Consider the following 26,269-nt stretch of genomic DNA (forward strand, 5'->3'; position numbering starts at 1 on the left):
TTAACAAACTGAGCCACCCAGGTGCCCCTGAACTGAGCTTTCATCTTAAGAAACTAGAAAAAGAAGAAGACATTAAAATATAATTAAGGAGAAGAAAGAAAAAGATATATCAATTGAAGCAGAAACTAATAAAATAGAAAACATAGGCGATAGATTATTTTTTATAAAAAAAAGTAAATTCAATGAAAAAAAGTTTCATCAAGAAGAAAAATGAACTTTTTCTTCTAAATCAAACTAATTAGGAAAAGAAGACAAAAATTAACAATGTCAGGAATGAGAGAAGTTGCATTGATACAAATCCTTGAGATATTAAAATGATAATAACAAAATATTTCTTCCAAGATCAAGAAAAAATAAGAACTTTCACTCTCACCACTTTCTTTTATTGTTTACTAGAGGGTCTAGTCTATGAAATCTAGCAAGGAAAATAAATAAAAATTATCCAGAAAGGAAAAAATAAAAGTGTTTTTATTTGCAGATGACAGGATTATCTGTGTAAAAAATCCAATGGAATACACACACACACATACACACACACACACACACACATAAACAAAGTACTAGAAAAAGTAAGTGTTTCAGGATTTAAGGTTATTATAAAAAATTATTATAATTCTATATACCATCAAGAGACATTTAGAGATTAAAATTACAAATGATAACAATACCATCTCCAATAGAATAAAACATATGAAATATATTGTGATAATCTAAAAAAAATATGTGAAACATCTATATAGAGAAAATGATAAAATATTGTTTAGAGAAATGAAAGAACACTTCAGTAAATGGAGAGATATATCTTGTTTATTATTTGAACAAATCAGTATTTTTTAAATTACAATTTTGCCCAATTTTTTTCTAAAAGATTCAATATAATCACATTTAAAATTTCAACAGTTCGCTCGTTTGTTTTTAGAAGTTAATAAGCTGATTCAAAAGTTAACATGGAAATACAAAGACATAGATTAACCAAACTTGGAAAAGAACAACATTGAAGAATTATCACTCCATGATTTTGAGAAACTGCAACATTCATAGTCGTATTGTAAAAATATATAAGGAGATCAATGGAACAGAATAGAGAGACAGAAATAGGCCCATTCATGTTTGGGTAACTGTTGACAAAAGTGCAAACGTAATGTAGTGAAGAAAGGATAGTCTTTTCAACAAATGTTGCTAAATCAATTGAATATCCATATGCAAAATAAATATAACAATAAAGAGAGAGAGAACTTTAATACATGACTTACACTAATACATGACTCAAAAACAAATACATAACCCAAAATAAGTTCTAGATTTCCATGCCATGTAAAACCTGGAAATATAAAATATCTATAAGAAAATACAGGAGAAAATTTTGTGACTTTGAGTTTGGCAACAAGTTCTTAGGAACACCAGTTAAAAACACGAAAACGGCTTTTATCAAAATTTAAAACTGCTTTTCCAGAGAATGAAAAGTCAAACCATAAACTGAAAAACAAAAACAAAAAAGATCAAAGGACATCTGATAAAGGACTTTTACCCGACATATACAAAGGGCTCTCAAAATGTAACAATAAAAAACATACAACTCAAAACTTCTCAGAAGAGTTGTACATTATGTTATCAAGGAAAATATGTAGATAGTATATAAGCAATAGAAGTAAATAAAAAGACCTCAAGATTATTTTTTCACTTACGAAAGTTAAACCACAGCAATATACTACCATACACCTATGATAATGGTTATAATTACAAGACTGACCATACCAAGTGTTAGAAAGGATAGGTGGGATTGGAACATTCATACTCTGCTGGTAGAAATATCAAATGGAAAAACTTTGGAAAATAGTTTGACAATTTCTCAAATAGCTGAACATACACCTATTGAGTGATCCTGACATTAAACTCCTAAGCATTTACCCAACAGAAATGCCATGTATATACAAAGACTTGCGCTCAAATGTTTCTAGCACCTTTATTTGTGATAGACAAATACTGAAAACAACCAAATGGTTATCAACAGGTAATTTATCAACAAAATGGGGTATATTCATACAATGGAATAATACTCAACATTTAAAAGGAATGAAAAAATTGATGCAAGCAAGATGATGGATGAATCTCAAAATGATTATGCTAAGACCAAAAATAAACAAAAAGGCATACTGTTTGACTTCATTCAGGTAAAATGCTACAAAACACAAACCGAAAGCAGATTGGTGGTTGTCCAAGGAGAAGGCATGAGGGAGGGGCAAGATAAAAGTCAGAGGAATGATGGAAATGTTCACTATCTTAACTGTGGTAGTGATTTCAAGAGGACATGTTCATATATATGAAAACTTAACTATCGTGTACTTTAAATAGGTTCAGTTTGTTATATGCCGATTAAACCTCAATGAACATGTTAATAAAAGAGAAAATCTCTTGTCTTCCTAGGAACAAAACAGGTTTCTCTTTAAAACAAAAAAAAGTCTGTGCTAGATTATGTGCAACAAAATAAAAAGGCTTCCTTTAAAGTAGAATAACCTGTGAAGGGAGGTAGGGAGTAGAAATACTGGAAATAAAGGAATGCTTCTAATTCCATCTGTTTCTATCCATCTTTATTTCCATACCTGGCTCAGTTTGTTCTTTAACTGAATGCTTTCATATTTTGTTTTTGTATGTTTCCACGTTAGCACAGCACAACAGAGTTGAGAAGAAATCTACAAATGGTGTGTATTTCAGATAAACAAACAAACAAAAAACTATTTTTGCCTCAGGCCCGTGATTCTAACAAATACTATTCTGAAGGGCTAAGGCATTGAAGCTGTCCTTTGATAGAGAAAGGGTGAAGAAATATAGATTCTGAAACTAATAATGAATTGTGATTAATTGACTGGCAAGATCATTCAGTTTGTAACTACCTCCTGGGACATCCCTGTTGCCCCAAAATGTGATGATGTGGCATGGGTGGGTGTGTTGTGTGTGCACGTGTGTAATCTGGAGAAAGATCACAATTTAAAAGACCAACAAAGGGTAGCTTTTAACATTGAGAACACAAGTTTCTGGATCCCAGTATGGCCTTTCCCTTTTTCTGTTCCTTCATGGGCTCTGTTGGCATGCATATTTCCCCTTTTCCTCCCTCTGCCTGCGGTTGGGCCAGTTCTCCAAGTTCCTTCCATCTCCTATGTGGTTTAGGAGAGTGAGGGGATGGTGGTACTGAGGTAGAGGATTGAGTACAAAGGGCTCCTAAGACTTACAGAAGAGTAAGGCTTTAAACTAAAAAAGGCAACAAGGATTGAAGGGCTGGCAGGGAAACTTGGGACAGCCTAGGTGAAAAACAGAGAGACAGACAGAATCCAAATTTCTGCCATCAAGGTGCCAGGCAGCTGGAAGCCCAGGCTCTCTGCTAAGAAGTTCTGCAGTCAACTAACAACACACAGTCTTCAGGGTTCTCATGGTTTGCACCTAGTGACGAAAAGCAACTTAAATTCCAGAAGAGAACTCTCCCTCTTCTCTTCTTCCACAGTCTTTGGCTTCATGGTGTTCTCAATAGATTCGCTTTCTTCTGACATATACTGAATGCACTTAAAATGCAGTTGTCAGCAAAAACAGCTCCTCTTTGTAAATATGCACAGCTGCCTGAAGGATAGACGTGGGAAACAGTACCCTGGAGTCTAAACCTGCAAGTGGGGAAGGGGAAAAAGGAGGGGGGGGGGAAGTATTTACTGCCACCTTGTGTCAGAAATTTAACATTGTCTTAAAGTTTCAAACCAGTAATAAATGTGGAAGGAAAACTCCAGAGAAGGTCTGAATGGCTACATGGGCAAGTCTCTGTGTGACAGAGGTGGAGAAGGAGAGGTTCAGAAGTTCCCCCAAGCTTCTCCCTGGCAAGAAGAGGACGTTGTACTAAAATGTGAAGGCGGGGCAGCCCAGGTGGCTCAGCGGTTTAGCGCCGCCTTCAGCCCAGGGTGTGATCCTGGAGACCCGGGATCGAGTCCCACATCGGGCTCCCTGCATGGAGCCTGTTTCTCCCTCCGCCTGTGTCTCTGCCTCTCTCTCTGTGTCACACATGAATAAATAAGTAAAATCTTTAAAAAATAAAATAAAATGTGGAGGCAACTTCGTGAGCATAGAAACTTACAAGTGAGGCATCAAAGGAGAGCCGTCCTCCCAGAGCCATGAGCTGCTGGGTTTCCTCAGAGACAACCCCATCCAGAATGGGAAATTGGAATGGGCACTTGCTTGCTGGATGAATTCCTGTGGGGAGGAACGTTTATCTAAAGTGATGATAAAGTCCAGGTGATTGTTTTAGACTAGATTCAGAAAACTAAAGAACTGAAAGAGATCTTTGACATGTTTTCCATGGTTTTACAAAAATGTTTACTGAAGCCTAGAGATACTATGTAACCTCTCTACCCAAGGTCATGCACATAACTGGCAACCAGATGAGGCTAGAAAATAAGTATTCTGACTCTCAAACATGTACTCCTCTACCAAGGATGCAAACCTGACTAATTTCCCTATAAGGCACTACTCCAGCCTTAAATACAACCATAAAAACTCACCAGATCCTCTGTGCTATTAATTATCAGCATCTGGGCATCCAAAGACAAGCAGTTCTCCTGGCTTCTTTCCCAATTAAATGGGCCAGAGGAAAATAGGTAACAGTTTTCTTCATGCCAGAGCCAGTCCTGGGGACAATGACCTAGAAAGTATAGCATATCTAATCAGTGATTGAGGCTTGCATAAAAATGTTTCTACAATTCTTTATTTTTTTAAATTTTTATTTATTTATGATAGTCACACACACAGAGAGAGAGAGAGAGAGAGGCAGAGACACAGGCAGAGGGAGAAGCAGGCTCCATGCACCGGGAGCCCGACGTGGGATTCGATCCTGGAGACCCGGATCCAGGACCGCTGCGCCACCCAGGGATCCCTCTACAATTCTTAAATCAATTCTCCACTCAGGACTGTGACATGCATATCATCTCTTCTTAATTAGAATTATATCCAGACTCTTCAAAGATGTCCATAGACCTTTATTTCTCTTAAGGTATTCTTATTTTAGTAAACTAAGTTAAAAACAAAACATGAGCTGAGATGTAACTTCAGAATCTGATCTATTTTTTAAAATCACATTTGGAATAATGGAAGTAAGAGCTCAGGCAATGGATATGTCATAGCCACACTGCAATTAAAAAGTATGCTTGGGGTGCCAGGCTGGCTCAGTCAGAGGACTGTGTGACTCTTAATCTTGGGGTTGTATATCTGAACCCCACACTGGGTGTAGAATTACTTATAAATAAAATCTGGGGCCCCTGGATGGCTCAGTCAGTTAAGTGACCTACTCTTGATTTTGGCTCAGGTCATGATCTCAGGGTCCTGGAATGGCGTCCCTTGGGCTCCTTGCTCAGTGAGGAGTTTGCTTCAGGATTCTCTCTCCCTCTGCCTTACCCCCCACTGCCTTCTCTCATTACTGTACACTTTCTCTAAAACAATAAATAAATCTTTTAAAAGGAGAAATAAAATCTTTTAAGAATTCTTAGAATTTTAAGAATTCTTCTTTCTTAAGAAAGAAGTATGTTTTTGTTATTTTAAAACTTTAGGTTTTCAAATAATGAATTTTGGCTCAAATATCATGCTTCCTGTTTCTAGACATGTGCTGTCCAATAGATAACAATATGTGGTACTCAAATTACCTGTGTTTTTTTTTAATTAAAAAAAAAATATTTTTCAGTCAACTTTACTCCCAAGTCCCAAAGGTGGAGCTTGAACTTATGACCTCAAGATCAAGAATCTCATGCTCCACTGACTGAACCAGGCTGGGGCCCTTTTTAATTTTTTTTTTTTTTTAATGAATACAACATTACTATGTGCCAAAAACTGTTGGCAATACTTTACACACATGAACTCATTTAATCTTCATAATAAGACAATGAAATAAGTTTCATCCATTTTCTTCATTTGGCAGATAGAGGAAATGGGAATGAGAACCTTAGCAGCCTTGCTCTTGCATCCATGCGTTTAATCACAACATGGCATTAACTCTCAAACTTCCGAGTTTGAATCAACTGGGGAAATATTTTTTTTGGTGGCCTTCAAGACATTTTGATACAGAATCTCCTGGCAAACCTGGATAAAATGGTTACTGCCATTTTTCAAAAAAAAGCTACTTGAATGATAATGTTGTACTCCAAAGGTTGACAACCAGCATGAATTTCAGTGCTGAATGTAAAGTTCCTGAGTGTGAAGACTCTGCACCTTTCTAGCTTGACTATCTCCTACAAACTATGTTCTGTAACTTCTCAGAGTCTCTTTCTCTCTTCATGTATACACTATGGACCACAGACTTGTTAGTAAGAAAGATAAAACTTGCCTCAAACTTGAGAAAACTGGTTTATTTTATTCCATGTGGTATTTTATTATTAATGTTTTTGAGAATCTTCTCAAAGCTGCTTGATGAAAAGCAGTACTTTACTTGCTATCTCTACTAATTGGTCTTTATCTGACATTGTCAAGGAATGGAATATGTTACCTGGGATAATTGCCAGTGAAAAACATATTACTTAATATTTTTGATTGGTTGCCCATGCCTGGAATCTATGGGAGATGGTCCTGACATAGATTTAATCTCATACAGCTGAATAAAAAAAAACCCTGTTTTACCACCCCATCTGGGGAATAAATCATTGGTTGGTATGTAGCTATGTCTGCTTATGTAAACATGCCTCTCCTTAATAGATTCCTTCCTTAACATTTTTTTTGGAGATGGTGTATTCCTTTATCTCCTCTATTGCTCCATCCTTAATAAAGACATTAAATACAGGGTTCACCCTTGCTAAAAATCAGTTTATCTAAAAATCTCTGCTTCTTTTGGAAATTTAAATAACCTTGTAAGTATTGAAGGAATTTGTTAACTCCCAAAACTTTATTTAAAAAACTACCTATCATTATTATCACCATTTAACCACTCTGGCTATTAACTTTTTTCATCTATAAAATAAAGAACTGTGGGTATTTGTGAACTGTTATTATATAACCCTTATTCAAATAAATTACATGGTTGAGATTAAATGAGATGTTCAAGCAATAAACCAGAGAAATCTCTGTTTATTAGTGGCAGTTAGTTACTAATGCTGAGAATAGGGCACTCATTCATACACCTCCAACAAAGCAATGCATCTCTGAGAATAATTCCATTTCACATCCCTTAAATCCCATGATAAAAAGCATATGCTTAATTTGATTACATGTTGTACAAAGACTAAATGACACAGATAACTATGTAATAACATGAGAGTGCACATCAACCATCCCCTTCTTATAAATGCTACGATTTCTACCTGCCTCCTAGATTCTGAGATCAACTCAATTCTTCTTATATAAACTGAATTCCTGGGCCCTTCATATTCCTTTCTTATCTCAAGTATCTACCCAACACTTCCAAGTCAGCCTACCTCTATTGATTCAATTTAAAATCCATGTTGCACACTTTAAGAAATAGTGTTATAAAATAATGTTAATATAGAGCTTCCCAGGGACAAAGGAGACCCCGTAGGAAAAGAAAGCAATGATTAAGATACATTGGAATGGAAAGAAGAAAGAATCCATGGCAAAGGGCAAGGGTAGAAAAACTCTTGCAGAAAAATCTCAAAGCTAGAATTTTAAAAATAAAGAAGTTCTTGTAAGCAAAGAAAATTTAAATCCACCAAAAAGTGTGCTTAATTAAATCAGGCATCTCAAGAATTTAGCAGAAATAAAGGTGAGGGTGACAAAAATAGAAAAAATTCTGGTGTTGAACACTATGAATATATGTCAATATGCCAATTTCATGCCTAGAGTCATTTTCAAAATAGAAGTAAGATTAACAGAGAAGTTTCCACTACTTCTTTTCACTTTCCATCCCCCATACCTGAAAAGTTTGCTGCTTTCCTCAGAGCATCTTGGAGATCCAGGTTCTGGTGATGAAGTTCCATTTGTTTTTTTGATTTTTCATCAAGCTTCTGGGTAAGGGTTTCTATTGTTTTTTTGAGTTCCCTTTCTAACTCCTGGAAAGTTTTTTCTGCCTGCTGCTGTGCTAAGATTTGTCCCTCCAGTATAATTTCCTGGTGAGTAAGGTTTGCTTGTTGTTGCTTTAGGAGATCAGACACCTGTGATACTAAATCATAGCTGAAATAAGAACTCCATTACCAATCCCGAACAAAAATCCCTCCACTGGATTTTGAGGAAATTGAAGAATTAAATCAAGTAAGCTCTTTTGACAACAGATAAACTACTGGAACATGACCCAAATTTACTCAGAAATTATGCATTTAAAAGTTATTTGATATTCCTGCAGTATTTTTTTTAAATGTCAGAAACTGTCACACTTTTGATTAAAAATAAAACAAAACAGGATTTTACTTGTTATTGATAATTACAGACAAGTTTAAGAGCAATCATAAGATAAGTAGTATATCAATGGCATCACTGATGTCAGCCAGACTCAGTGACTATTAATAGGAGTTGTCTTTAATGATTTACTCTATTTTTCTCTTTATTCCTCTGCTCTCTATCCTTCCAGACTTCCTATTTTATTTAAAAACTGTGACACCCCTTTTGTGAGACACCTCCCACAGAATTATTTTAAGTTGCTATGTCACAACAATTTCAAGCATTTTTATTAGGTGGTTGGTTTTTTTTGGTTTTGTTTTGTTTTGTTTTTCCCCACAGCACATTTTAGGAAGGGTGGAGATGAAATAAAGTTTGTGAAATCCAACAGGCAACTAAAGTTAAAGGTCGAATGTCTCAGTTCTAGAAGCCTGATGATTCAGTACAAAAGAGTCCCCTCGGCTTGAAGGCCAGATCTGAGCCTGTTGTAAAGTGATTCTTCTCACAGGAAGACTCATCCAGTCATTGAGTCAAGGGTACTTCTCCTAGTCATTAGGGAAGACCCTAAGTGTTAACAGATTGAGAAAATAAGTGGTTGTTGATCTTAACCAATAACTGAGAAACAAATAGCACTTCAAAGGCCTTAACCATCTAGATTCTAGATAGACAACATAACTCAAATCTACAACCTAAATACATGGGCAGATTAGATGGATGATCAATACTATTTTCATTCCTTCTTGGCCACTTGCATCCTTCTTATCACTTCTTTTTCTCTTAACATTCTTTTCTAAATGGCTATATTATAAATTTGAATTACAGTTACTTTAAATGTTTTATTTATTAAGATGCTGTTTTTGATTCTCAACTTTAAATTGGAATTTAATCATCTCTATTAAAACTCGATGTGAACTATATAACGTTTCTTTTCCTTTTGGGTTTCTCAGGGGACCTTGTGGCTTAGTAGCTTCAAATTATTTTCTTTCTCATCATTCTAGGATTTCAACAGACTTTTCCATGAAGTTATAACAACAAAACAAAACAAAAACTCATCATTACTAAATTTCATTCCATGTCCCAGTCAACTTGAGGGACAAACACAATATACTTATTCATCTTCTCACTCATTCCAAAAAGTTTGCCTCAAATGTATCTAAATCAAGGTTGTTGGTAGTTGTTATTAAACCAATTAATAAGCCATGTTTGTAAGTTCTCACTTTTTCCTTCATCATGTCCCTGTTCCAGTACTTACATTGCATTGCCAGTAATATAAGAGTTACCAGTAATCCCAAGCAAAGGATCCCTAGTGTCACAGCAGCAGGGCACCACCACCGAGAAGAAAGAAAATGAAGACCTAGAGTGACAGAGAATGGAATCAGAAAGGCATAAAAGATGTAAGCAGGCCATCAAACGATTCTTTAGAAACTTGTACTTTGCATTTCTTACCTCTAGTCCTGCTAAGGGCTCTGTAAATAATTCATAGTCCATATTTATAGATGAAAAATACAAAGAAGTTAAATAATTTACCCATGGCCATATGACTGACACGATTTAAGAGCCAGGATTCACTCCCAGATATGTGATGATAAGTATCTGATTCTAAAGCTTACACTTTATCTACTCTCCCCATAATGACTCTCTAAGAAACTCTCAGTCCAGCTTGGTTGGACCAACTTTATCCACAGAGGACAGAGCCTGATACTTTTAATATAGCCTATGTGTATGCATGTATATATACACACACACACAGTCTCACACAGTGTGTTTTATAAGTATCATGCCATAAAAGAATGTTGGCCACCAAGCAAATAAGCTTTAATCAGTTAATTAACAGATTGCCTCAAAGAATTATAATTTTGTGCTTTCAATTTTAATTCCGCTAAAATTATATCTTGGAACTGAAATTATTACCAAAGAAAAATAGGGATGAAACTTCAATATTCATTGGTCTCATATTAATGTCATGTCCTATACTCATACCAGCTGTGGCCATTGTTGTTACAGGAGTAAAATTCACCATTATTATAGAAACAAATAAGTCATGTAGCTCACAGCTATCCCACTACAAAAGCACAGATATTTTGGTTCAATAGGAAAATATCTCTATAATCTATGTGGACTTCTCACCCTGTACAATAAACAAATAAGGCACTGGTAGTATTATCCTCCATATGCAGATAAAGAAACCCAAAGTCTCAGTGAATAGTATAAGATCACATAGATGTTAAGATACAAACATAGGTCTTTAACCCAATTGTCAGTAACTGCATGGCTTGGAGCATTATATCACAAAATTTCCAGTGAGAATGTGTAATGATCCAAATCAATCAACAGTCAAATATATTCACAGAGGTCTCATTATGTCAAAAGAACTTCTGTTAGACTCTAAAGATCGACAGAATAGAAATTTTAACAGGAAGAAATACAGCTCATTCATAAATTCAAAAGTTATTAAGCTCCTAGAGTGTATGTGGCAAGTTGACAGAGAAGTAGAAGATAGTTGTGTCTCTTGCAAATAATTGCCTAATCCTAGCTTGGGGGTAGATACCTGTGTAAGTCTGTCAACAAGTATTTTCTTCCATTCTATACCATGAATGTATATCTACCGCTCTTGAGTGAAGAAGTTCCTGAATTTTTAGAAGAAAAACACAGTATCTGCACCTCTGAAAGGAAGGCATATGCTCCCATTTTCTATAGGACACCTTTGGTCCCATTTCTTTGGTAGGTAGAGACCATTAATCCAACCTCTGCTCCCATTAGTGATTTTCTGATCAGTAAGCAATTGAATTGGAGTGGCTGGGTGGCTCAGTCGGTTGAGTGTCTGCTTTTGGCTCAGGTCAGGATCTCAGGATCAAGCCCTTTGTCAGGCTCCCTACTCAATGGGGAGCTTGCTTCTCCCTCTCTTCCCCATTCCTGCTCTCTACTGATCTTTGTCACTGACTTGGTTTCTCTCTCTCTGTCAAATAAATAAGAAATTTAAAAATATATATATATAATTATTTTTAAAACAGCAGTTGGATTCTTTGCAGTAGTAGACTGATCTAATCAGATTCTGAGAGATTTAGCTTCATAATTGCAGTAAAATTCAGGCACTCAATATTTACAACATGAATAAGGCATGAATGAATGAATGAATGAATGAACAAAAACTACTATGAATTTGTATGTCTATCTATAGATGGCAGTACTGTTTCATACCAAGTTCAGTTTAACAGCTCAAATGTTAAATTATTCCATGTTCACACTTATTTTCCCTACCAAGAGAAATTCTATCTTGTTTATGGAAATATGACCTGGGACTTTTTTTTCTTTTAAGTCTTATTTACTTAAGTAATCTCTACACCCCACGTTGGGCTTGAATTCATGATCCTGAAGCGCAAGAGTCACATGCTCGTCTGACTGAGCAGGCCGAGCACCCCTGACCTGTAATTTCTTTATTCACATTCCTGAGAATACTTGTGTGACTTTCGCTATTTATATTTTGTTCCTTTCTCTCAGAATGAATATAAGATAAAGGACAATTTATTTAGACTGTCTGCAGAATTAGGATTATGAATTAATTTATATTTAATTAGTTTAACTTACTGCATATATCAAACAAACAAATAGATTTTAAAATGCTATTAAATGAACAGCATTTAGTCTGCTTGGGATAATTCACAAAATATATCCAGTTTTTGCGATGCCTAAGTACACTATTATAAAAATTAGCATCGTATATACTGGGTGAATTCAACATTTCTTTAACCTTCTGGTGGATTGGATTTTTAATAAATGGGAGGTTGTGATACAATTCTAGCTCTACTACTCACTAGCTGCATAGAAATTAATGGTTTTGTTAATTCTTCTGATCCCCCAATTAGTCTCTATAAAAGGGAGATTATAATAGTCCTAATCTTAAGGTGTAAAGATTCAGAGAAATAATGCATATAAAGTGAATAGCATAGAATGTAGCCTATGATAAATGTTCAATAAAAGTTATCAAAATCTACTATGTCATCATTCATACCAAGTTAGTTCAATCAGGGCATCATCATCATCACATCACCATTATATCTGAATTGCTTTTTTTAAAGTAAATGTTATTAATTCTACAATATTTTTCCATCCCCTGGTGTTTCAGCTTTCTAATCCTATATTCAGTTAATTTACATTTTTTAGCTAATCCTAGAAATCTGTCCCTGTGCACGTTCACCCCCTCCTAGTACCTTTAGCTTTCTTTCCATTTGGCTTCTGATCAGGTTTATCCTTCATAGTCTTGCTCTTGAAGTCATCAAAAGTCATTTCCAAATTCATTCCAAGAATGAGAAAGTGAAGCAGTCAAGCACTTCTCCAAAGTAAAATTTTGTGAGCTCCTACTGGAGTGTTTAAATAGCTACACTTATCTAATAGAAGAATGACTCAATCGGTAGGAGGAAGAAGAGGCTTTGCTTCATACTGGGAAGTTGTCTGACGCAAATTCTTGGGTTATGTCTATTGTAGGTGGGGAAAGTGGTGATTCTGCTAGTATTTCAGAATGTTTCACTAGATACTTTATGAAAGGGAAAACTATCTTCTGTGAGCATTAGAGGAGAGGCTTTGTAGCCTCTCTTCAGATAAGGAAACAAATTCAAAAGAATAAGTCACACTAAATTTATACAAGACTATGCATTTTTAAACCATATTACTTAATTCCAATTCCATATTTCTTTATTTCATTCACTGTAGCAGACTGTCTCTATACTGTGGCTTTCATAAATCTCATATTTTCCTTTTAATTTTGACTGTTTAAATTGACAATAGATTAGAAATTTTGGAGTTAGTCTTACATGACTCATCTCCAGCCATTGTGACATGGGTAATTTTAGAACTTAATTAGTACTTTTTCACACAGTGTCAGTATAACATAGCAGGAAAGAGAAATTTGGAGCCAGGTGGAGCTAGTTTCAAATCTTTCCTTTGCTAGTACACTTAGTCTATAATCTTGGGGAATACTTAATATGCTGCACCTACTTCTTTGTCTATAAATTGGGACATCGGAACGTCCACTGGATACTGTTGATAACATTGCTATAGGGATTCATTTGAAATATTGAGTGAAAATGCTTAGTGTTCTACTTCAAACATAAGAACTAAATAAATGATGGTTATTAATATTAGTAGTAGTAATATTCAGCACAATTGTATTACCCATCAAAGGATACATTTGACACATAATTGACTGGAGTCTCAAAGAGTCTTTGGGGAGCTCCTCATAAGGATGCCTATATGAATTCATTGATAGATTTCTCACCTATTCCCACCCCCCCCCACACACACACAGCCTCCTAACCAGAGAAGAAATATCTCATTGCAGTTATATATGCTCTTTTAAAAAATTCTTATCTATTAGAGATATTTTCTGAAGTATTTATGGGGAAATGATATATCTGAAATTTGCCTTCAAATACATCAGGAAAAATAAATAAATAAAAGAGGGGATACATAAAAGAACATTGAAGAAAAATATATAAATAAAATTTCTAGGAAACTATTAAGGAAGATCACTGATATTGACAACCTACAGATTTGGACTTGCCAGTCTCTATAATTGCATAAGTTAGTTCCTTATAATAAATCTTTCTCTATAAATATGCACATACTATTGGTTCTATTTTTTTCGGCAACCATGACTAATATAGCTCTCCATTCCTTCCTTCTCCCATTTACTGGAAACTATCATTCTATTTTCTATTTCTATGAATTTGACTACTCTAGGTACCTCATATAAGTGAAACATACAATACTTGTCCTTTTATATCTGGATAATTTCACTTAGCATACTGTCTTCAAGGTTTATCCATGCTGTAGCATTATCTTTATTTTTAAGGCTAAAAAATATTCCATTGTATGTATATACCACATTTTGTTTATCTATTCATCCATCGATGGATATTTGTGTTTCTTCTGTGTTGAAAGATCCATAGGATAATTTCTACAATCCTGATGTAGCAAATGGCTGGGCAAACTTCACAGACTAAGTGGTTCTCATTATCCCTGCCTCCTAATGTTCATGCCCTTGTATAATCTTCACTTGAGTTTAGGTTTTATCTGTGGTTTGTAATGTGGCAAAGGTAATGGAATGTATATGACCATGTATATGTGATTACATAAGGTTTACTGCTTATCTTGCTGAAGTTTCTTTCCCTCCTTTCTCCCTCTCTGGTCAGATTTAAAGAAGCAAACTTACATGAATCCTATAGCCACAGAGAAATTAATTCCTGCCTGAGACAGCTTGGAAGTACATCCTTCTCCAGTTGAGCCTTCTGATGAGAACAAAATCCAGTAGACATCTTGACTGCAGCCCATGAGATGATAAACAAAAGACCCAATTAAACTGTGTTCACACTTCCAATCCCCATGAGATAGAAAAAAATATATTAATGTGTTGTTTTACATTGTCACTCATATAATTTGTAGTAATGTGTCAGCTGTCATATAAAACTAATAATTCCATGATAAACTTAATCCTTATGTTTTGTTAAATTTCGTCAAATCTAATCCTGACTGTCAATACCTCTGAGGTTGTCATTCAATACCTACTGCAATCTTGATTCATAAGATAGAGGCACTTTCTAGTGGAGTAGTTGCAAGATGGAACTGATCTCTTCTGCTTTATTATCTATTTTTGAAGCCATGAGTATGGCCCAACTTATTGCTCAACTTTGTAACTCATGCTTGATGAATCACAGTAAAGGTAGTCCTGACCTCTATTTCACTGAGGCAGAGAAAGGAAAGGAATTCATGCTTGGCCACCTGATGTATGCAAGGTCAAAAGGAGAATAATCAAAGGGGCCAGAAATAGGTAATTTTTTAGCTTCGCTTGTTACAGCTTTTGTATAACAATTTCGTGAGGCATAGGTGAAAGGCCTATGTACATGTACAGTCCATTGGTTCCACTCCAAGTCCTTAACAACCTGGGTATAAGCTAATAATTCACAAACTTAATGGAAGTACAACAAGATTGTGTAGGATTGCAATGAGGTCATTCCCCTCTACCTCAGCTACCTGCCCTTCCAGTAGTTACCCTCTTCAGTCATCCCACATGGATCTTCTTTCCTCTGTCATCATTCCTGACATAAAGGCTTCGATAGGGGCTGAACTCAGCATTAAAATTGCCACAATGCATAATTATTTCCATTAGGATAAACAAGAAGTTCTACTTCTTCAAGGAATAATCCAGTGAGGGGAAAAAAATGGCCATAGTAATTTTAAGTAAGAAAAGTAGCAAGGAGGTCATTAACAGAATCTCATTTTGTTCAAACCTGTTGGGAAGCTGGAGGGCAAAACAATGATGGCAATCACATGCAGGAAAGGGCAATGGGGTAAAAATCATGTTAACTGGCAAACCTGTTCATGCAGGTTTGGCTGGTATGATTGGGAGAAGAGATGGCCAGAATAGCAAGGGGAAATACTCAAGAATTGGAATACCAGGAAAGCTAAAACATGGTCATGGTAATAATACACCATCAGATATTCTGATAACTGAGAAGACATTGGTTATTCAGCATATTGAAGGTGAAGGTCATTGGCAAAACTGAATGGAAATCAAGATGATCAACAAGATCCTAGTCAAATGTCCTTGTCCTATGAAATAACTTCCACCAGTTTTCTGCTGAAATTTGTGAAATACTCTTCATCCTGCCTATATCTTTTTCATATTAAAAAATAATGTAGTGCTCATTTAGTTTGGGAACTTAAAGATGCCCAATCGCCAGTATCATACTAGGCTTTTCTATCACTATTTGATTTCCTTAGCCAAGAGAAAAAAAAAAAAAGTTCTATTCTCCATGCTGATATCACATTTTAATGTTGTGTGAGGACTCTGAATCAATCCCACCCAACAGTTGCCCTCAACAATCACTCAGTAAAATTAGACTTTTAGGATTAGATATGATCTGAAAAGTGGTTTCATTCAATTCTTATGAGATAGATATTGCTGCATAAACTGATGTCTAATTTTCCTATGACATACTTTGTATTTTAAATTTTTTTGGAAATACTTTGTATTAAGTAAAAAATTACTTACTTAAGTATAAATCATTTATATAGCATTCATTTGTTCCTGTAGAGACATTCCTTTATAAATATTCTCTTTCCATGTGTGCTTATTTTTACTCTAACCTTAGATTTTACTTACGGGGGGTAGGGGGCATCTGGGTGGCTCAGTGGTTGAGCATCTCAACCAGGTTGTGATCCTGGGGTCCTGGGATTGAGTCCTGTGTTGGGCTCCCAGCAGGGAGCTTGCTTCTCCCTCTGCCAATGTCTCTGTCTCTCTCTGTCTCTCATGAATAAATAAATAAAATCTTAAAAAAAAAAAGAGAGAGAGAAAAAGAGAGAGGGAAACCTAGAGACCTGTAGATCTTGGAACCCAGTTTATTTTTTATTTTTTTGGAGCCCAGTTAAAAAAAATATGTGTGTCTGACTTATCTGTTTCAATGAGAACTGAAGTCAGGGTGGAGGGGACCTACTTTCCTCAAAGATGAGAGCACTTTCCAGTCCATTTATCAACCTTTTAGTCCTACAGCAATGGTTATGAGTAAATGACCCAGAACCAGGAGAGTTGATTATCAACACAGTGAAAGGGAGGGTTTCAAAAAGCAAGAGAGGAGGGCTAATCACATGGAGACGGAAGTGAATGGAGATTGGTTGTTATTCAACGGTCCCCCTGAAGTGCTGCAGTGAAGGACCATGAGTATTATTCCTTTTTGATGGAGAAAGAGAAGTTGTTCCATCACTCACAATACGCCTTTGAATCTCCTCAAATCAAGTTTCTCGCCACTGCCTAGAAAAATAGCTAATTCTGAGGACTGCTGTGTCCTCCCTGAATGTTTGGGGGCAGTGGGAGAAAGTTAAAGACTTATAGAAAGGATTGCTAGGAGAAAGGAAGGAAAGAAGGCAGAGGAAGCGAATGTGGAGACCATAAAAACAGAATAGAAATAGAGAAAGAAGCCAGGATGAAAAAGGAGAGAAAAACTACAGAAAATAAATGCCCAAAGGAGTAAGAGGAGGGGGAGAGGGAGAGCAAAAGATTTATTGCTGAGAAAAGTTTGTTTCCTTAAGTCCCTCCAGGTCAAGGAGCCAGACCTAGCTCTGTAGAGCATGGAAAGGAGGCAACCAACACTGTGTACCTGATCCTGGAGAAGCAGTTCAGCTCCATGGGGATGCGAGGCCAGGCCGTGACAGCCTCTGCTCTGGTGTATTGTATTCAGGTGAGTTGGGAAAATTCAGAAACAAAACTTTTGTTTGTTCATTTCACAGATAAATGAACTCTCAGAAGAACCATGGGGGGAATGAATGAGGAGAAAGACGTATATTGAATCAAAGAGGTAGTGGGGAAAAGAATAACAAGAATGTTTCCTTAATGTTATGGGGTTACACAATCCATGTGTGGCTGGTGGCATCAGTGAAATGGGGGGGCAGGGATCCCTGGGTGGCGCAGCGGTTTGGCGCCTGCCTTTGGCCCAGGGCGCGATCCTGGAGATCCGGGATCGAATCCCACATCAGGCTCCCGGTGCATGGAGCCTGCTTCTCCCTCTGCCTGTGTCTCTGCCTCTCTCTCTCTCACTGTGTTCCTATCATAAATAAATAAAAATTTTAAAAAAAAAGAAAGAAATGGGGGGGCAGAAATTGGGGTAATCATAGATAAATGCAGAATAGCTATGTTAATTAACAAGTGCCGCTTATCTGTATTTCTCTTTTAGCATCTTATCACCCATCCCTCAAAATCCCAAATAAATAATCAAAACAAATTACATAATTCCCCTAAATGGAGTTTCCAGATCAGCGCCAATACAATTCTAGTAGTTTAGGTGCCCTCCAGATCAGAAATAAACTAAAAGAGGCAAAACTCTAAAAATACCTCAGACCTCTTGTTTCTTTCCACCAAAAATCAGAAGCCCCTGAGTAACTCAGCTAACGAGCTGAAAAAAGGGTCGTTAGACTGATGATTCTGGACAACTGTCAAGCAGAAGTTTATATAGTTATGAACTCTAGTAGAGAGAAAAAGCAATGGTGTCTGGGTGGCTCTGTTGGTTAAGAGTCCAGCTCTTTATTTCAGCTTAGGTCTTGATCTCAGGGTTGTGAGTACAAGCCCCACACTGGGCTCCACACTGGGTGTGGAGCGTACTTTAAAAGAAAAAAAAAGAGAGAGAAAGAAAGCAAATGACTCAACTGGCTAGTATCAGCTCCTGTACATCTCCCAGCAGCAAATGGACTGCCTGTTTTGCATTCTATATCCCATTAAATCAATGTCTGTAAATTCATTTCTTCTTCTTGTATTTTCCTTTTGCTTCCTCTTCTTTTCCTTGCCTTTCCCTTTCCTTCTTTTTCCTTACTTTGCTTTTCTTTTTGGCAATAATCCCCAAAAGAAGTATTTTATCTATTATCTATTTAGCACTTTAAGCTTTTCTTACCTTTCAGTCAGAAAAGAGAAACAAAGAACCAGGGCTGGATTGAGGAAATAACACATTTTGTCATCTTTAGTGACCTACCATTTTAAATTAAAAAAAAAAAAAAGTCTCTCAAATGTTGTCTATAGAGGACAGCTCTAGAGCTTTTACAAATTCTTTTCACCTGATGTGTCATGAGTTTGCGTGTTCTCTCTTCTTCCCATAAACTCTCAATGAGTATAAATCCCTGTCCCAGGTGGGAGACCTGGATGTTGTTGATTTCCAGAGAATATTAAGTCATTCAAGTTACTGAAAGAGAGATGCAGTTTCTAAACAGAAGTTTCTCCATTTGAGGGAGAACATCAACTGAAATAAAAAGAAAAGAAGGAGTAAAGGTTTTTAATATTAGTAGCAGAAGAGATTTGATAGCAATATCAAGGAGTTGTTCAGGCAGATTTAGCCCGTTTTCTATTATTTCATTGCACATATATTTGTTAGAGTTTGATCTGAATTCTGGCTAAATGGATAGGAGCATACAGTTAATCATGTTAACCTAAACCCCTTTGCCTCTGTCACTTAACCTTTCAAAATAAGGTTAAATATACCTGCCTACATAATTAGTGTGATGAAATGTTATGACATATTGAAAATTCTTAGTAGCCTGACTAGCATATAGTAGCTATTCAATAAATAAAAATTTTCCCCTCCTTTTCCTCCTTTTTTATAGGGTGTATTATTGGATATGCTCAGGGAATAAAAAAGGGGAGCGGAGTAGAATCCAATTTGTAACTGGGAAAGAATCAAGAAGGCAATAACAATATCCTGAGGGACAGATCAGGAAATTTCTAGGACAAATTGATTTAAATGCCACCTCTGCCTCTCATTCACAAAAAAATAAAAATAAAAAATAAATTAAAAAAAATTAAAAAAACAAACAAAATCCTTCCCACAGATTAGATATTTGCTCTCTTAGTTTCTCCTACTTTAAATATAATAATCAACAGGCATGGGAACAATGAAAACAAACAGTCCTAAACATGGCTGACCCTATGACCTTGTCCTCATATTTTCCCGGATCTCACCAAGTAATCTAACAGCAGAGTCATGAGGAGCGGTTGAGGCTGCTGAGCAGAGCAGATGAGATATTTCCCTGTCTGAGACTATTTCCCTTCCTACAGCTTCCTCAGGCAAGATGTGAGGAGAACTGCATGAATCCTGAACAGTAAGTATCTGAGACCAAACTAGGAGGAAGGAAAAACACACAAAAAAATTAGTGCACAGGGTCAAGAGGTGATTAGATATCTGTGACTTCCCTTTATTTTTACTTAAGTGGGCATCAACCTACTAATTTCACAGATGAGTTATGCAAAAATAAAGACATGTCCTCGTGTCATCCTAAGTACTTAAAATAACATCACTGACAGCATTTTTTCCAAAGTGAGTCTTCTTATTAAAACAGTGGGATTGATCTCAATTTGTATAGTCACAGAGATCTGCAAAAGGCTTTCTTTCCCATGCTTCTCAGTGACTCATCAGACAGACTGGATTTAAAAATCTCATTGGGAGCAGATATATTTGGATAATTCCAAAGTAGCATCACCACCTGAAATATGACAAGTATATCCCATATTTTAGGGCATGGCAATATTTATTGCAGACTTCATTCAGCTATCACTTTGAGGTCATTACCACTTAATTCAAACCTATCACAATTAGGTCTCACACAGACACCAAAGACATAAAAGGAGAAGAGATTCATTCCACTTGGAGGTAAATTACTGAAACACAGGGCCAATTGGAACAAAACACTTGCTCAGCTTGAAGGAAAACACATATTTAGCCATGGGGAAGGGTTTCTCAATAGCCAAGTCTGTTAAACCCACGGGAAATGGTGGTGGCCTCCCTTGCTTGTCACAGTGTTTGAGGTTTGAGACACCCACCACTCAGGGAAGAGTCTCTTTTAACAGTATCCGAATCATAACATTGTAGAACTTAAAGAGATTTTAAATAAGTGGGGAATCTGAGAAAACCTACAGGAGACATTGGTCTATTGAAAAAGCAAACCGTATGTTCTACAACTATGCAACCAAAGAGAATGTAGAAGTGAATTTCAATGGGTTTCAATAGCTCGATATATCAGAAAGTATGATTAAATTTGCTCATCTTCAAAAATAAATATTTTCTTCCTCTCCCCTCCTGGCTTCTGAGCTTACACCACACTCCTTCTTCCATGCAACCTATATTTTTGAAAATTTATAATTGCCATAGTTAATCCAGTTAATTTAATTAACTTTCAACTTGGTGAAGTTGATTTCTACATTTTTCCTCCTTGTTTGGCTTCAGTTGCTTATCAGTTTTGATTTGGGAAGTGAAAGTTTAGGGTATTTTTTATGGTGAGAATTTTATGGCTTAATGGTGGCCCTTTTTGCAACAAGTTGCAAAACATAAATTACAGACTTCATTGTATTGCTTTCATGCTTATAACTGAAATTTTTTTATGTTTAAATTTATTGACCTCAAATATGTATACAAACCTTAATTTTTATATGCATTTTAAAATTTCATACATTTACATTCTTTCTTGGTAATTATCATAACTGTTTACAGTGGTCATGGTTATATTTTCTATTAACACTTTTTTTCATAATAAATTTATTTTTTATTGGTGTTCAATTTGCCAACATACAGAATAACACCCAGTGCTCATCTTGTCAAGTGCCCCCCTCAGTGTCCGTCACCCATCCACCCTCACCCCCTATCCTCCTCCCCTTCCAGCACCCCTAGTTCATTTCCCAGAGTTAGGAGTCTTCACGTTCTGTCTCCCTTTCTGATATTTCCCACCAATTTCTTCTCCCTTCCCTTCCATTCACCTTCACTATTAACACTCTTTTCATAAACACTACTGTGGTCTGTTCTGTGATTCACAAATTATTTACACAGCGCCACCTGTAGTATAAAACACTTTAAGGCATCTCATTTCACAATAGATTCTGCTGGTTATATTGAAATCAGTATAACTTGTTGTATGCTAATGAACTGGAATCAAAATGCAAACATAAAAAATATGTAAGTTGTGATGCTTTTATTATAACAAGGTAGCAAATTATATTGTAACTCATATTCCTGATTCTGCAACTACAACAGGCGCTGGCTGTATTTTCATTGCAAAAAACCATTATTCTTTCTCCATAGTTGCCTGACCACAGATTGGGTACATCTCTGGTATATATGGTAAGTTCCAGCTATCATACCCAGAAAGATATTTCAAAGGAAATTTATATTTCTCGGGGGCATTTATTTATATTATTTTAGTTTTTAACTATTTTGACAGCAGGAAAAAAAAAATGTATGAGACCGCCATCCTACTTACCTCAGCATCTCCTGGCGTAAAGTTTATTTACCTCATCATCAATAACTATGTGACAATATGCAAGGGTTTCCTACTTCCATACCATCTCCTCAATTATTTTGTATTTTTTTCAGGGTCAGTTCGAGAACTTTGTACAGAGAGGAGAATATAAAGTAGAAAGCACACTCTCCAAACCACTTTAGCTCTGATGAACTGAATTGATGAACTGATTTAGTCTTGCTGACAAAATAAGTATAAATGTGAAGTGAGGGACGCCTGGGTGGCTCAGTCATTGAGCGCCTACCTTCGTCTCAGGTCGTGATCCCAGAGTCCCGAGGATCGAGTCCCACATCAGGCTCCCTGCGAGGAGCCTGCTTCTCCCTCTGCCTATGTCTCTGCCGCTCTCTCAATCTGTGTCTCTCATGAACAAATAAATAAATCTTTTAAAAAATGTGAAGTGAAAATGTTTAAATTAAAATCTTATGAACATTCTATAAAATATTCACACAAAGTCAAAAGGCAGACACTGAAGACCACTTATTGCCAGGGTTGAGAAAAAAACCAAAGCACAGAGCTCTTACTGGTGGGTGGTCTTGCAGGTTGCTGGTGGTAATTGGTGCACTGCTGCTCCTGTGTGGCCTGACTTCTGTCTGCTTCCGCTGCTGTCTGAGTCGCCAGCAAAATGGGGAAGATCAAGGCCGGCCTCCCTATGAAGTGACTGTCATTGCTTTTGATCATGACAGCACTCTCCAGAGCACTATCAGTTGTGAGTACTCTGACATTATAACCTGAGACGGGGTTAAAGATGATCAGGGGGTGCCTAGGTGGCTCAGAGGTTGAGCATCTGCCTTTGGCTCAAGGGTGATCCCAGGGTCCTGGTATCCAGTCCCACATCAGGCTCCCGGTAGGCAGCCTACTTCTCCTTCTGCCTGTGTCTCTGCCTCTCTCTTTGCGTCTGTCATGAATAAGTAAATAAAATCTTTTCTTTAAAATAAAATCTTTTAAAAAAATAAGACAAATAAAAGAATCATTAGGATGATGAAATAATGTAGAAATATGGATTGAATAGTATCAAAGATTCTAGAACTCAGAGTTTTAATTTCCAGAAGCCTGATGGTGTCGTGACCTGGGCTCTCACGGTTACTGTATTCTCAAAGATTGACTTGACTAATGATAGGGTGAAGAAAGAAGTAGAATATTGGAGAAAATATTAGAAATATTTTATAGGAAGAATTACCCAGTTTATGAGTTATTTTGATAAAACTATTTTAAGCTCTGAATATATCTCTTTTGAAACATGTCTTGGATTTTGTAAGAACCTCTATTTTTTATTACCTATACATTATTTTATATCTTTGGAGAAATTAGTCATGTGTACTTTCAATTCTTTGTTCTACTTGTACCTATTGATAGTTAAATGTTAGCCTAACACCCCTTCGATGATTAGAAAACACTTTCATGTGCTCTCTTCTCTTCTTTATATTATATTCTTTCCTGAAATGAGAGGAGAAAAACTATTCTGAAACAGTAGGTGGCACAATATTGTGATGTTTCTTTTGAAAAGAGAAGACATTGGGGTGCCTAGGTGGCTCAGTTGGTTGAGCGTCTGCCTTTGCCTCAGATTGTGATCCTGCGGTCCTGGGATCAAGTCCTGCATCAGGCTGCCTCTCTGCTTCTCCCTCTGCTTTTATCTCTGCCTCTCCCTTTGTATCTCTCATGAGTAAATAAATAAAATCTTTAAAAAAGAGAGAGAAGACATTGCTGTTCACTTTTCGTGCTTCACTTACTGTCCTTTGAGGGAAGATAAATAAGACAGCAATAAATATTTCTAAGGCGTCTGCATTATCAGCAGGTTGGCATAAAGGGTCCTAAGTCCATAAAAGGGAAGGACAGGGTTGTGAGACATGGGGACACAATTAGATTAGCTGAGGACCCCAGAGAATACAGGATCTTCCAGCAGAGTGAAGTTGGTTTCTAAACAATCTTCACAGGATTTTCATAACGTTTGTGGCCAAGAATGACAATGATCAAGACACTTGCTAAAAATGAAGGGAAGGGAAGTGTGTTGTAAGCCCCTCATTTCTGAGGATGTCACGTTTACTTTGGCTCTTTTCTTTCCCCACCAGCCCTGCAGTCAATCTTTGGCCCTGCAGCTCGAAGAATCCTGGCTGTGGCTCACTCTCACAGCCCCCTGGGCCAGTTGCCCTCCTCTTTGGACACCCTCCCAGGGTATGAAGAAGCTCTTCACATGAGTCGCTTCACTGTTGCCAGGTGTGGACAGAAAGCTCCTGATCTACCCCCAGTGCCAGAAGAGAAGCAGCCACCACCAGTGGATGAGTCTCCTAGAGCAGGAGGCTCTTCGAACTGATGGGAACTCTGGTTTTATAAATGGGGTGGGGGTATCCCCGGAGTTGCTACAGGTAGACAAACAAAACTTTTTTTTTCTTTCTAATTTTTGGAAGGTTTAGGATGACAACTAAACAGTAGTCAGTGGAAAGGATGAGTTCCAATTCTTCCTTTCCAGCCACATGTATTTTCTAAGATGGAATTGCTCTAATTGGGATCTCTAATTCTTTATCCAGTGACCAAAATTTGCAATTATTCTTAGCAAATGCTTATTACTACTAAACCCAGAAAGCATCAAAAGTATCTTGAACTCCTCTAGCTATTGAGTTTCTTTACCCATAGAATACTGCAAGTGGTTTTTCTTTCTGCCAGCTATAATACAAGAATAAATAGTAATACACTTGTGGAGAAAAACAAAGAGTATAGGCACAGCCACAGACATTAATGCACCAAAATCATGAATTCTTCTTCTTGAGAGAATGTTCACTTTTATACTGAATGACAATGATGCTCTTGGACACCATGTAATACCTAAGTGAGCATCCAGGATGCAAGAGTAAGATTGTAGTTATGGGCTAAGAGCACACGGTATAGTACTGAGGTGTCAAATACCAAGGTCTTTCCTTCACTCTGTCCCTATCCACGCATAGAGTGCAGTAACAGTTTCTATTGATTTTTCAGTTGTTCTGCCTTCCAAACACATGTGCACGGCACACACACATGCACGCGTGCACGCATACACATACATATGCAGTGTTTTCTAAGTCTCAAAGAATAGCACTGTTTTGCTTCTTTTGTCTTTCTAGCTTTGGCCACTTAAAGCCAGGTTCTAGTGGGGCGGCCTTCACTGCCACCTAGTGGAGCGATGGTAGAAAATGTATTCTGTTTGAACCTGTCTGCACCCCTCTTCTGTTCCTGGAGCAAGTAACTGAACTCAGTTCTTGAGCGATCCTTCCAGTCACACCATCCTGCCCTGTAGTGCTAAGCTGTCCACCTGACATACCGCTGGACAATTAGGAAGTGAAGTGTGTCGGGGAAAAAATGACTTGCCAGTGTCCTTAGATAAATCATTGAAAATCTTTAAAGCAATTTTCCCACTTGTAAAATAGGGTGTAACAACACCTCCAAGGATTGTTGTGAGGATCAAATACAGTAAATATACATGACAAGATTTGTAAAGTATTTTGCACACGTATTTGATACTCTTACTATTGATATCTAATTTTCACCTGTCAAGATTCTACTGAGAATTGTGTTCTCACTTGTCCTTTTGCCAATCACCCAGTCACTTCATTTCATCAATAAATATTTGTTGATTGAGGTTAACAACTGAAAATATGTGATTCTTTTTAAAATGATCTGTGTTTGGGGCACCTGGGTGGCTCAGGGGTTGAGCATCTGCCTTTGGCTCAGGTCATGATCCCGGGGTCCTGGGATGGAGTCCCGCATCAGGCTTTCTACAGGGAACCTGCTTCTCCCTCTGCCTGTGTCTCTGTCTTTCTCTGTGTGTCTCTCATGAAAAAATAAATAAAATTAAAAATAAATAAAATGGTCTATGTAGAGGTAAGGAATATTTTAGAAAACTCGTTTATTCAGCAGTTAGCTTCAGCACTTATAGAAACATATACCCAGGTAATGGCTGATTAGTATAGCACCTCGTTAAATACATTCTTGGAATGCTCACTCAGCCCAAGGCGGAAAATGTTCTAATCGAGTATAACCTGCTGGTAATCTGAATTTATCCTGTGTCATTTATCAAATTGCCTCTGGAAATTGTTAAAATGTATGAATCGTTAATAGACCCTGTGGTGGCCTTGTTTTGCAA

The 26,269-nt window shown here is 36.9% G+C and overlaps 2 protein-coding genes across 2 annotated transcripts; one reads left to right on the top strand and one right to left on the bottom strand.

Annotated features, from left to right (window-relative positions):
- Positions 1-801: 801 nt before the first annotated feature.
- OLR1 (oxidized low density lipoprotein receptor 1) lies at positions 802-12,659 on the bottom strand. The gene is made up of 6 exons (XM_041735463.1): positions 12,549-12,659; positions 9,593-9,694; positions 7,883-8,128; positions 4,536-4,675; positions 4,112-4,227; positions 802-3,650 (listed from the first exon to the last, which is right to left on the bottom strand). The coding sequence occupies exons 1-6, from the start codon at positions 12,634-12,636 to the stop codon at positions 3,506-3,508; spliced, it is 837 nt and encodes a 278-aa protein (XP_041591397.1). The 5' UTR covers positions 12,637-12,659; the 3' UTR covers positions 802-3,505.
- A 4,293-nt stretch (positions 12,660-16,952) lies between these two features.
- On the top strand, positions 16,953-25,770 carry TMEM52B (transmembrane protein 52B). The gene is made up of 6 exons (XM_041735307.1): positions 16,953-17,053; positions 17,422-17,570; positions 19,928-19,971; positions 21,942-21,980; positions 22,698-22,864; positions 24,225-25,770. Exons 1-6 carry the CDS (start codon positions 17,050-17,052, stop codon positions 24,464-24,466), a joined length of 645 nt encoding a protein of 214 aa, XP_041591241.1. The 5' UTR covers positions 16,953-17,049; the 3' UTR covers positions 24,467-25,770.
- Positions 25,771-26,269: the final 499 nt, after the last annotated feature.

The sequence above is a fragment of the Vulpes lagopus genome, chromosome 21 (genome assembly GCF_018345385.1).
Source record: "Vulpes lagopus strain Blue_001 chromosome 21, ASM1834538v1, whole genome shotgun sequence".
Lineage (NCBI taxonomy): Eukaryota > Metazoa > Chordata > Mammalia > Carnivora > Canidae > Vulpes > Vulpes lagopus.

What these genes read in the sequence shown, in the direction of transcription:
- TMEM52B (XM_041735307.1), top strand. An exon ending in AACTGCATGAATCCTGAACA is followed by an intron (nt 19,972 to 21,941) that starts GTAAGTATCTGA and finishes CTTTCTCCATAG; the next exon opens with TTGCCTGACCACAGATTGGG. An exon ending in TCTCCAGAGCACTATCAGTT is followed by an intron (nt 22,865 to 24,224) that starts GTGAGTACTCTG and finishes TTTCCCCACCAG; the next exon opens with CCCTGCAGTCAATCTTTGGC.
- OLR1 (XM_041735463.1), bottom strand. Translation starts at nt 12,636, where the DNA reads ATGAATTTGGAAATGACTTTTGATGACTTCAAGAGCAAGACTATGAAG. An exon ending in TATATTACTGGCAATGCAAT is followed by an intron (nt 8,129 to 9,592) that starts GTAAGTACTGGA and finishes GCTATGATTTAG; the next exon opens with TATCACAGGTGTCTGATCTC. An exon ending in TCTCCTTTGATGCCTCACTT is followed by an intron (nt 3,651 to 4,111) that starts GTAAGTTTCTAT and finishes CCCCACTTGCAG; the next exon opens with GTTTAGACTCCAGGGTACTG.